At 34.7% G+C, this 12157-nt stretch overlaps 3 protein-coding genes across 3 annotated transcripts; 2 read left to right on the forward strand and 1 right to left on the reverse strand.

Annotated features, from left to right (window-relative positions):
* Nucleotides 1-379: 379 nt before the first annotated feature.
* LOC133287829 (unknown seed protein USP-like) lies at nucleotides 380-2210 on the forward strand. The gene is made up of 3 exons (XM_061485536.1): nucleotides 380-418; nucleotides 774-879; nucleotides 1555-2210. The coding sequence occupies exons 1-3, from the start codon at nucleotides 380-382 to the stop codon at nucleotides 2208-2210; spliced, it is 801 nt and encodes a 266-aa protein (XP_061341520.1).
* Nucleotides 2211-3586: 1376 nt separating this feature from the next.
* LOC133287351 (protein LPA2) lies at nucleotides 3587-5592 on the reverse strand. Its single transcript, XM_061484968.1, has 2 exons — nucleotides 5131-5592; nucleotides 3587-4112 (listed from the first exon to the last, which is right to left on the reverse strand). Exons 1-2 carry the CDS (start codon nucleotides 5507-5509, stop codon nucleotides 3967-3969), a joined length of 525 nt encoding a protein of 174 aa, XP_061340952.1. The 5' UTR covers nucleotides 5510-5592; the 3' UTR covers nucleotides 3587-3966.
* A 3023-nt stretch (nucleotides 5593-8615) lies between these two features.
* LOC133287425 (signal recognition particle 14 kDa protein) lies at nucleotides 8616-11994 on the forward strand. Its single transcript, XM_061485077.1, has 4 exons — nucleotides 8616-8723; nucleotides 9143-9236; nucleotides 9351-9460; nucleotides 11427-11994. The coding sequence occupies exons 1-4, from the start codon at nucleotides 8721-8723 to the stop codon at nucleotides 11580-11582; spliced, it is 363 nt and encodes a 120-aa protein (XP_061341061.1). The 5' UTR covers nucleotides 8616-8720; the 3' UTR covers nucleotides 11583-11994.
* The last annotated feature ends 163 nt before the right edge of the window (nucleotides 11995-12157 follow it).

Raw genomic sequence — 12157 nt, forward strand, 5'->3', positions numbered from 1 at the left:
TCGTATTTAGATGATGATTCATTTGTATGCAGTAACTCACGTTAATAATAAATTAAAAATGTTAGATATAAATAAATTAATGACAAGATTGAGAACATACTGTAAGGGTAAAATAATTTCGTTTCAAAATATTTTCAGATCAGTTATTTTAGTAATATTTACAAAGCCCTATTAATAATTATATGTTAAGTAATTTTTATTATTAAAATTGGGTAACATTGTTTCTAAACATGCTTAAACCCAATTATTTTTTAAGAAGTTAGTCTTAGTTTGCATCTGCATTATTTTGAGTAGGGCCATTGAACTCACTATATATATCAGGCACCTTGGAACGAATGTTCACACAAAGAGTTTCTACAATATCCACTTAATTGCTTAAATGGAGTTTGCTCATCTATCCGTTTTAGCTCTATTTTGTGTAAGCTATTTTCTGCTTTGCTCGATCACATGATATTGCCTTAACTTGTTACATCATTTTTTGTGCTTTGGAAGACATCGATTTCCATCGTTTTTGCCTCCATTCCGTGTTCAAGAATGTCTGGTTTTAATCAGAAATCATTTTAAAACTCTTATACACCACAACGGAGATGCATGCATACTAACACAAATATATAATTTAACTTTGATCCATTCAACCCAATGGTTTATTTAACGCCTTTATGATTTCTCAAGAAGAAACAAATTCCGGTTAGGCGTAGTATGTGTGATATTTAATTTAATTTGAACAGTTTGATATGTGTGATATTTAATTGATATTTGAACATTTTGTGTAGCTGGCTCTAATGGGAACCGATGCGTCGCAATCCGCTGAAGATTACTGGCAATCCGTTTGGCCAAACACTCCTCTACCCAAGCCTCTCTGGGATCTCCTGCTTCCTTGTTAGTAAAATGACTTATTTCTGCTTTTATGATGATTTCAGCTCATTTAATAAGTGTATAGTTTAGCCTATTTGGTTAATTTCAGATAATAAATTTCAATACTCTAATTATTTAAATAAAATTATCATAAAAATATTTCTACTGCAAATAAATTATCTGCATTCACTTCAAAAATAACGTCGTTTTGGGATTGAAAGATCAAAAATTATAATGATAAAGACTATTAAAACCCTATAATAAATTAAAATTACAAAAATATCTTGATTTTCGCTTTAAAACGATATTATTTTGGATTCAATGCAAATAAGTTATATGTAGTATGAGAAAAATGAACCCTAAAATTATATATATAAATTTATAAAATTGAGCCGGATGAAAAGTTCAACATAAAATGTAATTAATCTTATCCAAGTAGGGCAGTTGAGTTGGTTGCAGGGGACTGAGCAGGGTGAAGACAAGAATTATGGTTCGGGTCCTATCAAATGCCACGTTGGGAAGGGACAAGAAATATCGTAATATCATATCAATGCTTTTAACTTTAGATTAGTTTCATAGACGGCTCAAAGAGTCGAATCTATAAGAATATAGGGGGATCTTTCGTCTCAAAAAAATAATTAGGATATATTATCCACACAAAAAAGTGTGATTAATCATTTTTGGTCTATAATGGTGCAGACAGCGGAAATAATCTGCCCATCAAAGCCGAAGATGAGAAGCAGTATTGGACTGTCTTTTTTGAACATGACCTTCATCCAAGCAAGAAAATTAGTTTGGGTTTCGACAAACCTTCTAATAATCAGCCTTCTGGAGTAGCAAGACAACCTTTAGGAGGATGGATATGGAGGGAAAAAGACAGATATACTGTTCTTGAATTTTGTCAGAGCCCAGCAACTTTAGGAGAAGAAAAGTACTGTGGAACATCACTTGAATCAATGATGGATTTCGCCATTTCAAAACTTGGGAAGAATATTAAGGCGATTTCGAGTTCGTTTGTCCAAAATCAGGACCAATATATTGTGCAGGAAGTGAAGAAAATTGGAGAAAAAGCAGTGATGTGTCATAGACTAAATTTGAAAAATGTTGTATTTTATTGCCATGTAATCAATGCAACAACAAGTTACATTGTACCGTTAGTGGCCTCTGATGGAACTAAAGCCGAGGCACTAGCTATGTGTCACCATGATACAAGAGGCATGGATCCCGTTGTGCTTAAAGAAGTTCTCAAAGTCAAACCTGGAACCGTCACTGTTTGTCATTTCATGGGTAATAAGTCCTTTATTTGGGTACCTATTCTCCCCGTCACTGAGTCTGACCATCCTTGTGTCATCTAGACGGTTAAAACTGCGCACAACAGTTGAGGAGTTACACGATCTTGGGGCTCTTATGTTATGGAGAAGGAGAAATATAATATGTGCAAATATGTTATCTTATGCATAAATGATCATCCATGTAATATAAAATAAAACTAGTTTTAAGCAGTCTTTGTGTGCACTGGTTCCCCAAGTCCACTAAAGCGATGTATGTTTGAATTTGATGTAATGCAATAAAAATGATGTGACTTTGATGGAATATCTTTTTCATATATTGACTTCTTAGATAATGGCAGTAGCAGGGAATTGCCAATTTGCCATCGGATCTGCAATAGGTCGCAAGCTCTTCCGTTTCAGCCAAAACTCTTAATAAAAATGAAATTGTATGCCCAATATTTGGATTGGAAGTAATTAAAAAAAAAAAAGGACAGTTAACAAATGCACAAGAGATATGGAACATCAATCTGGCATAGGTAATTTGTGAAGGAACAGAGATGTGTAACACTTTGTCGGTTCCAATAAATTTTTCTGCAAAGAAATTTTCAATCATCATCCAGCACAAAACTCAAAGAAAGATTTAAGACAACTAACTTGTGCAGTTGGGTGATGAGCTGTTTCAGGTTTGCTTGAAACTTGATTTGTGGTTGAGTTCGGTGATGTTGGCTTGAATCAGAGAAGCTGCGTGCAATGGCTATGGATTTGTGCGGGGGCTCGGAGGTTCTAGACATCTCCATTCTTGGTTCTTTTTGTGGGTATTGTTGGAAATGCGCCAAAAACACAATCAAAATAGGCAAGAAAAAAAAAACACAGATTTACCCCATTTATGGGAAGATTCGAACACATGCTCTCATCCTCACATGGGAGCTAAACAGGTGAAGATGAGAGCATGTGTTCGAATCTCCCTAGTACCACATTTGGGAGGAGTTTAAAGTCTTAATACTGGACCTGTCCCGAATTGGATTAGTTGCGAAACAATGAACAGATTGAAATATTTCTATAAAAAAAAACATAGCATAGGCCACGTCCAGCAATATGTTTTTTCATTAAAGTAAAACATGTATGCACAAATTCAGATTTTAAGTCCGTGGAATATGTACTTTCAACAAGCCGAAATAATGCGCAAGAAATTACTAGTGTAAAGCATAAGATGAGGGCTCAGTCCTTAACAGTTCAGATAAATTTCATATGTTGTATGATGCAAAGAAGGATAGATTATGGTCAAGTTGACAAGCATGAAGGAGGTTATGGTCAAGTTGACAAGCATAACCCAAATATGTCAAGTTATGGTCAAGTTGAACTGCATGCAGGAGGTTATGGTCTAGTATCTATGACTATAATTACTAAGGCCCAAAATAAACCAACTTTTTCAAGGCAAATTCTAATAACTCGGGGGAAAATTGATTTAAAGCACAGCTGTACTAGAGTTTGATGAGGAGACCTACCTGAGAATATTCAAAATCCAAATACACCACGTTAAGATAGGAAGTAAGTTATATAGCTAAAAAAAGTGATCAAATTACAACATAGGATGAAGCCCTTTCAAAAATATCATGTACTTGGCCATATGATGGCGTGTTGTGTTGTCCCTAAGGATCCAACAGAAATGGTTCTTATTGGAATTTCCTGAGATACCAAAGCCTTCTTGTCATCTTTGTCATCTTTCATTCTGATAACAACGGGGAATAGAACGAAACTGAAGCCGGAGTATGATTGAAGTCACTGTCAATCATAGTTTTACCATGCAGGGCTTCAGATTTTTAATATTATATTCGTCACATTATTTCTGCTCCGTGATTTTCTCATTCTGCATATATTTAAAGACTCCATATGCAACTGCTCCAGCAATAAACAAGAAAACCGTAGGGGTAAACGATGGATAGAGATACTTGACAAAGAACTTGTCCCACTCTTCTGGTAGGAAGCCTGCACGTACATATTAAAAAACCAGTCAAAATTGGAGAAGTAAAATGTCATTAATTTCTAATTACAGAAAATGACAGTTTCCACTACTTTATTATATTACATAATTACATCTAAATCAGAAATATACAAATTTCACGGGATAAGAATGCAAGAGAAATATAAAATAATTAATTTAGTCTCATTAAATATTTTAAGATTTTGGATTGAAGTGACGTTTGTTATGGTACCAGAACTTTAGTGATAACAAGATCACAATTTCGATTCTCACCGCCCTCACTTTGAAATGGAATTAAGAAAAGCACAAGAGAGACAAAAAAAAAATGGACTTTTTGCAGCACAAGGCATACCAATAATTGACTTGTGTCATATATACGCTTCAAGCCCAAAAGCTCTTACGTGAGGGGGGATGTCTTAGAGAAATATAAAATAATTAATTTAACCTCATCCAATGTCCTAAGATTTTGGGCTGAAGTGATGCTTATCAATATTAAGAAAAGCACAATACAAATAAAAAAAATGAGACCAATAATGGACTTGTATTATATTCACCATTCAAGACTTCAAGCACAAAAGACTCTTACGTGAGGGAGTTGAAGTGACGTTTATCATGATATCAGCCACTTATCATGGTATGAGAGCATTAAAAAAAAGGGCCTGTAGCACAAGCCATACCAAAAAATGGGCTAGTGCTATTTTCACGCCTCAAGCTGGCTCTTTCGCGCGAAGGGCTGTGTTAGCGAACAAAATAAAAAGCATTAGAAAGGCCATTGCTTAAAACCTTGAAATTTTGTGTTGAAGTGACGATTACTTAAAACCTTAAAATTTTGGGTTAAAGTGGCGATTAACAAAGGCAGTGATTATAATGCTGCGGGATTCCTTAATGAAAAATTAGGAGGTGGTATTAAGAGTCACTGTATTGCATTCTCAGAGATATTCCCTTATCTAATCCCAATTAACACATAATCAGATAAAGTGATATTAAAATAAGGAGCAAGAAATAACAAGGGTTGATGCGAACCGGATGCAGCAAGAGCAATGCCCTCAACAAGAATGATGGAGCCAAAACCGAGCCACGCAAGAATAAAAGCGCTTTCATTCTTGCCCTGTTCCTTCGTCTCACCCACTTGTTGTTCCGAAACAAATGAAGGTTTCTCAACTGGGGACCGCCGAATTATGGAGGCCCTTTCTCTTTGCCCCTTCTGTTTCTGTTTCCTTTTACCACTTTCATTCGATGACCCGAACCCCGACCCAGGTTTTTTGGGTTCGGAATCGGATGATTCAGAAGCCTTTTCGGATCTGATTGTGAGGCTGAGGTTGGGTTGGGTGTGAGAAAAGTGTTGAATATTACTGATGATGGTGAAGGAAGAAAGGAAGTGAGTTTGCAAAACCATTGCCATTTTTTCTTTTGCTTAGCTTTAGCTCAATTATGGTTGGAGCTCCACCACATAGTTAAATCTGTTTCTGATAATGTAATGCCCCTCGCCTCCCATGTTTTCTTAAATTCGTAATTTTAACCATGATACTTTAGTTGTGTCTTCTTAATTTTAACTCAAAAGATAAAATAAAATAAAAACACTTTCTAAAATTGTAGATATTTTTTGAGGCAGAAAAAATAGCAACATGTAATGTTTCAAAAAAACTTAATATCAAGTGTTTAATATATGTTAGTGTATAAATAAGTGTTAATAATACAAATGGATCATTTTTTTAAACTAAAAATTACTTTTAAGCCAAAATTAAAAAAAACTTTAAAAAATAAAATTATAATTATATAAAAATTTTAGCTGTTCATTAAAAAAAAAATCACACGTTTCAAAAAAAAAACTTATACAACTTAAAAAAAACTCATCTAAGAATTTTTTATTTTTAGAAAAAGCATCTATCCTTTTAAAGAATATAACCTTATATCATTTTATATCTTAACCGTTAATTTCCGTCCATCAATGATTATAATCTATTGGGTCAAACTTAATGGGCGAAATTTATTATTAATTAATTAATAATTTTGATCCAATAAATTATAACCGTTGATGGACAGAAATCAACGGTTAGGATCTAAAATGATATAAAGTTATATCATTTAAAATGACAGATGTTATTCTCTTTATTTTTTCATTATAATTTTTTTTATTATAAGAATTTTTGTAAAAACCTGTTTCTATAAGAAGAAAAGAAACAAAAAAAAAAAGACCTCAAGCACTATATTAAAAAGATTAAGGAAGTATCTGGACATCGTCTTAGTGTTGATAAAACAAGTGTTTACTTTTCCAGGAATGCTAGTGAAGATGTAATATCTAGAATCACGCAAAAAAGTGGCTTCAAGCGAGTGAGGAACATGGGTAGATACTTAGGATCCATGATGCAGCATGGGAGAGCATCTAAGGAGTTGTATGCAGGGATCATAGAGAAGGTAAGAGATAAGATGAATGCTTGGAATCAACAATCTCTTTCACAGGCAGGCCGCATCACATTGTCTCAGTCGGTTGTGACTTCCATGCCTTATTTCCAAATGCAAAGTTGTAAGATCCCATTGTCTGTTTGTAATGAGATTGAAAAGCTGCAGAGAAGTTTTATTTGGGGTGATAAGGAAGGAAGGAGAGCTAATCATCTTATTAATTGGAGTACCATTACGAGTCCTAAGGAGGTTGGGGGTCTCAGCTTGAAACGACTGGAATTTATGAATGATGCCATGCTTGCTAAGAGAGTTTGGAGCTTCTCAAACAAACCAGATCATCTATGGGTTCAGGTTCTGAAATCTAAATATGAATCGAGGAGTTTGAGAGCTGCGGGTTTTGTGGCATGTAATGGTGACTCTTCCTTGTGGAGGAATATGTGCCGTATTTGGAGGATGATGGAAGGGAGGCTTAGATGGGAAGTTGGTGATGGAAGGACTGTTTCCTTTTGGCATGATAATTGGCTTACTTTGGCGCAGCCTCTTCGTGAGCTAGTCACATCGAAGAGGTTAGTCACATCTCTGAATCTGGATGTTAATGATGTCATGTGTGTTTCTGATATGGTTAACTCTAATGGAGATTGGAATTATGATTCTTTAGGCCTTTGGTTCCCGAGAGATGTCATTGATATTTTTCGCAGGACATTAACTCCAGGTGTAAATGATGGTCCTGACAGCAAGTATTGGGATCTTGATGGTGATAACACCATAACAAGGGCGATCTATAAGGCTCTTGTTGGCCAAGAGTTAATCTCGGGTTTGGCTGATGGTAGATGGCAGTGGGTGTGAGATTGGAATGGACCTCAAAGAATCAAGTTGTTTATGTGGAAGGTTTGCCACAAAAAGCTCCTCACTCGAAGTAGGACTGCTCTTTGGGGGACTGGCACTGAATCATGTCCTATTCGTATGGAGGAGAGTGAAACATTGTTACATGCGATTCGGGACTGTCATGAGGCTAAGTTCGTTTGGTCTCATTTTGTGTCTTTGGACAAGTTTGCAAACTTCTTCTTTGGTGATGTTGATCATTGGTTATCGGTTAATATGGACATGGATAAGCATGAGATTACGAATGGCTGGAGGAATTTGTTTTTTGTTATTTGTTGGAAAAATTGGAAGTGGCGTAATGATTTGGTGCATGGCTCGGCTTTTCCTTGCTTAAATGTGAGGAAAGGGATTATTTGCAGCTCTGTGAGGGACATTAACAATGATTTAGCTAGTGCTTAGGAGAGGCTTCCGGTAAAATTTTCAATGAAGATGGACATTACTTGGCAATATCCAACAGATAGGTCAGTAAAAATTAACATAGATGGTGCTGCTAGAGGTAATCTTGGCCTAGCTACTTGTGGGGGTTTGATTCGTAATTCTCAAGGGAGATGGCTGGGGGGTTTTGCTTACAAATTGGGGGTTTGCTCTTCTTTTAAAGCTGAGCTCTGGGGTGTTCTTCGTGGTTTGGAGCTACCTTGGAACGAAGGATTTGGTAATATAATCATTGAGAGTGATTCATCTAGTGTGATCACTGTGCTCACCAAGTCTGGTGTAACAGTCCACGAGTGTCATCTGATTGCTCGTATACGGACATGGATCAATAGGAGTTGGTCAGTTACTTTGATGCATAATTATAGAGAAGGAAACGTCTGTGCTGATTGGTTGGCGAATTTTATTCTGGATTCGGATGATTCCATTACTTATCAGTTTTGGAGGGATCCTCTTCCTGGCATTCTTCATCTTCTCCGTGGTGAATTTACTGGTGTCAGTAGGTCCAGGGAAGTGAGGTGTAGGATTTAGTTTTGGTTTTGGTTTTCTTTGTTGTTCTTTTGGCTTAAGCCTTCTGTTTATCAAAAAAAAAAGTTTAATTTTTTGGCTATAAACAAAACAGATTAATTGTTTAATAATTAAATCAATAAATAATTGTTGTTAAATGCGTTAGGTATTTGATTTGCTGAATGTTAAAGACTTTTTATTCTTGCCATTGAATTAAATTTTATAGAACTTGTTGGGCTATATAGTTTAGATTCCATGTAATTTGGGCTTTGGGCTCTTAGTAGTCAGTCAAAAACTCATTGTTAAGTTTCTTCTTTCCTTCTCTTCCCTTCAACTCAACCTAAGTGACGACTGCGTTTTCAGCACCCAAAAGCTCTGTAACCCCTCTCTCAACAATGGTAGCTTCTTCTTTCTCTTCTTTTGTTTCATATGAATTTCGATTTCCCTACTTCTTCTGCATTTTCCATCTGCTTTCTCCGATTTTCTCCTCTGCGTATTTTGAATTTCGATTTAGATCGTTGCCGGAAATAATCGACCCTTTAATCATTCACAGTATGAATTCCCAAAAATTCACCGTTACTTTTGTAAATTTGGTTACGAGAACCATAATGTTATTTCGATTTATTTTTATTTTTGAAAATTAGGATGAGGATTCGGCTGGCAAAATTGTCATGTTATCTTGATCTATAATATATTGCTGTTATTATTTTGTTGGTTAAGGTACTAAGTCAATGATCTAGGGAGTTGGGAGCACTGCTAAAGGAATGTTTTTGGATCATTCTGACACTAACTATTTTATCTTCACTGATTTTTCTAGGTTCTTCTACAGCTAGATCCGTTTCTCAATGAGCTCACCAGCATGTTCGAGCGCAGCACTGAGAAGGGCTCTGTTTGGGTTACTCTTAAACGATGTGTGTGTTTTAATGTTGTCTTCTTGATTAGGTTGGGTAATAGTTTTGGGTTTACATGTCTGGAAACTGATTTTTTGTTTGTTATGCCTCCTCTTGTTGTTGTGCCTTTTTTAGCATCCTTGAAATCTAAAGGGCAGAGGAATAAATTGGCGACTGCTGGTGAAGCAATTGAGTACAGATGCCTTATACGTGCCACTGATGGGAAAAAGACAATTTCTACTTCAGTACGTATCTTCTTAACTGAAACCATGCAATTTTTGATTAGTGTACATATATCAGAGATTATCTTCTGACTAGTTAGGCACTAGATTTTTAGTAGTTAGTCTGGCTCTGACATGCAATTTTTCAATCGTATTTGTGATATAATTAAGACTTAAGAGCTCTCTTGATTAGAGTAGACTGATTTCACAAAAAGTGGAATAAATCAAAGAGAAAGAAATAGAGGAACACTGCTTGGGTTTAGTCATTGGCTCGTTGTCTAATATTATAAATCTTTACGGGTGTTTACCAAACTCCAAAAACAGGATAACTAGGTAACATGGGGGCGGTTTTAAAGTCTTATATGCTTGGTAATTACTCAAATTTGAAAAACCAGTTCTTGTTCGATCATATTTATATTTAATGCCAAAATGAGCTCAAATGTTATAGCTAATAAGTATTTGGTTTTAAACTAATCAATGTATGTACATGAAAGTTTATTTATGTCTCTCCTCCTTTCTATCTTTATACTATTCCTAAAGTTCAAAACGGATTCCCAAGATGTACTAGACAATATTTGATATTAAACTATTTCAAAAACAAATTTCAGACAACATGAATTCATTAAAACCAATTGAAATGTATATGGATTTATGCAACTGGAATTAACATAAATATTATCTTTTAAATATGTCAAACACCTACGAGTTTTTCCTGAATCATTTCTTTGAAGATTACATGATCTTTGGACAATAGAGTTAGAGATGTAATGATGGAGGAAATTTTTTCTCAACTGTGATAATGTGAAACTTGTTTTGTCCGTTGTAATCAGTGTTGTAAAAACGTAGTGTCGAAACGTAAAAACGTACCGTGTCTACATTTTATGACCAAAATCGAGTCAAAACGGTAGTTGAAACGGGTTTTGAGTCGAAACGGTTCAAACGTAGTGTCGAAACGTAATATGTTTTTTTTTTTGCATAGTTCAAATATATATATATATATATATATAACACGTAATAATAAAAATATATATATATATTTTTAGTCATTAATTAGCTTAAATTTAATAACTTATATAATTAATACATTAAAATTATTCTATATAAATTCAAACAGATTAAAATTGACATTCTTATAAAATAAACATGTTTAAGGGTTTTGGTTTTATATATATTGGATATATATTTTATTTTTAATACGTTAGTAAACTCTTACGTTTCGTTTATGTTTTGCGATTTTACGTTTTTACTCACCCCTACCGTTTTTACGTAGACTCTACGTTTTAACAACATTGGTTGTAATACACCTTGCTTGTGTGAAGGTGTGGAAAACTTTGCAGTTGGTTCTGGTTGTGAAATGTATAGTCCTAATTTCTACAGATTTTTTACTATTAGATTTTGGGTTGTTTTTGCTATACTCTTGTGGTCACTTTATTACCGGCACTTTACTTGGATGAATTCCCTGTTTGCCCCAGCTGATTTTCTATGTGATTGAAGCCTATAAAATTGCATTTGGGAGGTGATTATTGGAGTTCATTGATGCAAGTTTTCAGATTTATTAATTAAAAGAACAAGTTGCTCTGTAAAATATGAGTTACTGAGTATCATTTCTTATACACTATCAGGAATACTATATTCCTATTTTATAACATTTCAAAACTTAATTGTAGATCAAGGCATGAAAATGAAAGGTGAAAGCAAGGATGACCTGTTCACTGTATTTCATATTGCAGTTTGTTGTAGTAATGCCTTCTGAATTATGATTATAGTTTATATTATTATTATTGTGGAAATGGGTTAAGAATCAGGATGGGAATTATGTCGAAGTGATGAATTGTTGTTAATAGTCTAATTTTTGTAGAAAATCTTTTAAGTAAATGTCACCTGAGTTGCCCCACACTTTTTTGGCTATTCCTGCTGTCCGCTTATTTTCATGTTCATATAAGTTGTTTCCGCGTCTAATATTTAATATTACCGGTTTATAATTTGAAAGGTTGGACCAAAGGATCACCAGCGCTTTCAAGCTTCTTATGCAACTATACTAAAGGCCCACATGACTGCTTTAAAGAAGAGAGAAAGGAAGGACAAGAAGAAGTCTGCAGAGGCCGATAAAAGAGAAGGGAGTTCCAAGAGGCCTAAGAAGTCTTAAAGTAATCTGCTTTTGCTGCCTGATCTCCTGCACAAACTTCGTTTTCTACCTACTTTATTTTCATCTGAAGGATGCTTGGCCCCTCGTTTTTTTTTTGTCATTGGCGAAGTGAGAAATGAAGGGAAAGGGGGGAAAAAAGAAGACAGAAAGAATAGTTACAGAATTCTTGCATTTTAAAGCAAGATTTAGGCATGTAATTTATCACTTACATGCCTTTCTTTAGATAAATGTTCATTGAAGTGGCGATTTGTGAATTTTTTTTGTCAGGTCCCTTGGAAGTTATAAATTGATTTCTTAGGATATTATTGTTTTCCCCAGTTTAATATTGCACGGTTAAACTCATCTTGAGTTAATCTCTTGGCCCCCAAATTCTAACTGAATCATGATTCCGTTTGTTAAAGTGAGATTGTTTTATCAATAGGTTTATATTGCTAAAATAGAATAGCTAATCTTAGTAAACGAATAATTTTCTGTTAGAGCATAGTTAATTATACATTCTTTTTTCACATGTGCTCCAATAACTAGCTTCTTTTAAACTATTGCCCGTCGTCTAACAAAGTAGCAAGTTAACGAGT

The sequence above is a fragment of the Gastrolobium bilobum genome, unplaced genomic scaffold (genome assembly GCF_033153095.1).
Source record: "Gastrolobium bilobum isolate Gb01-03AN ecotype WA unplaced genomic scaffold, APGP_CSIRO_Gbil_v1 utg11799, whole genome shotgun sequence".
In the NCBI taxonomy this organism is placed as follows: Eukaryota; Viridiplantae; Streptophyta; class Magnoliopsida; order Fabales; family Fabaceae; genus Gastrolobium; species Gastrolobium bilobum.

Coding starts and splice junctions, on each gene's coding strand:
- LOC133287829 (XM_061485536.1), top strand. CDS start 380: ATGGAGTTTGCTCATCTATCCGTTTTAGCTCTATTTTGT. Junction 419..773: donor CCGTTTTAGCTCTATTTTGT/GTAAGCTATTTT, acceptor CATTTTGTGTAG/CTGGCTCTAATGGGAACCGA. Junction 880..1,554: donor CTGGGATCTCCTGCTTCCTT/GTTAGTAAAATG, acceptor ATAATGGTGCAG/ACAGCGGAAATAATCTGCCC.
- LOC133287351 (XM_061484968.1), bottom strand. CDS start 5,509: ATGGCAATGGTTTTGCAAACTCACTTCCTTTCTTCCTTCACCATCATC. Junction 4,113..5,130: donor CATTGCTCTTGCTGCATCCG/GTTCGCATCAAC, acceptor ATGTACGTGCAG/GCTTCCTACCAGAAGAGTGG.
- LOC133287425 (XM_061485077.1), top strand. Junction 9,237..9,350: donor TTGGGTTACTCTTAAACGAT/GTGTGTGTTTTA, acceptor TGCCTTTTTTAG/CATCCTTGAAATCTAAAGGG. Junction 9,461..11,426: donor AAAAGACAATTTCTACTTCA/GTACGTATCTTC, acceptor ATAATTTGAAAG/GTTGGACCAAAGGATCACCA.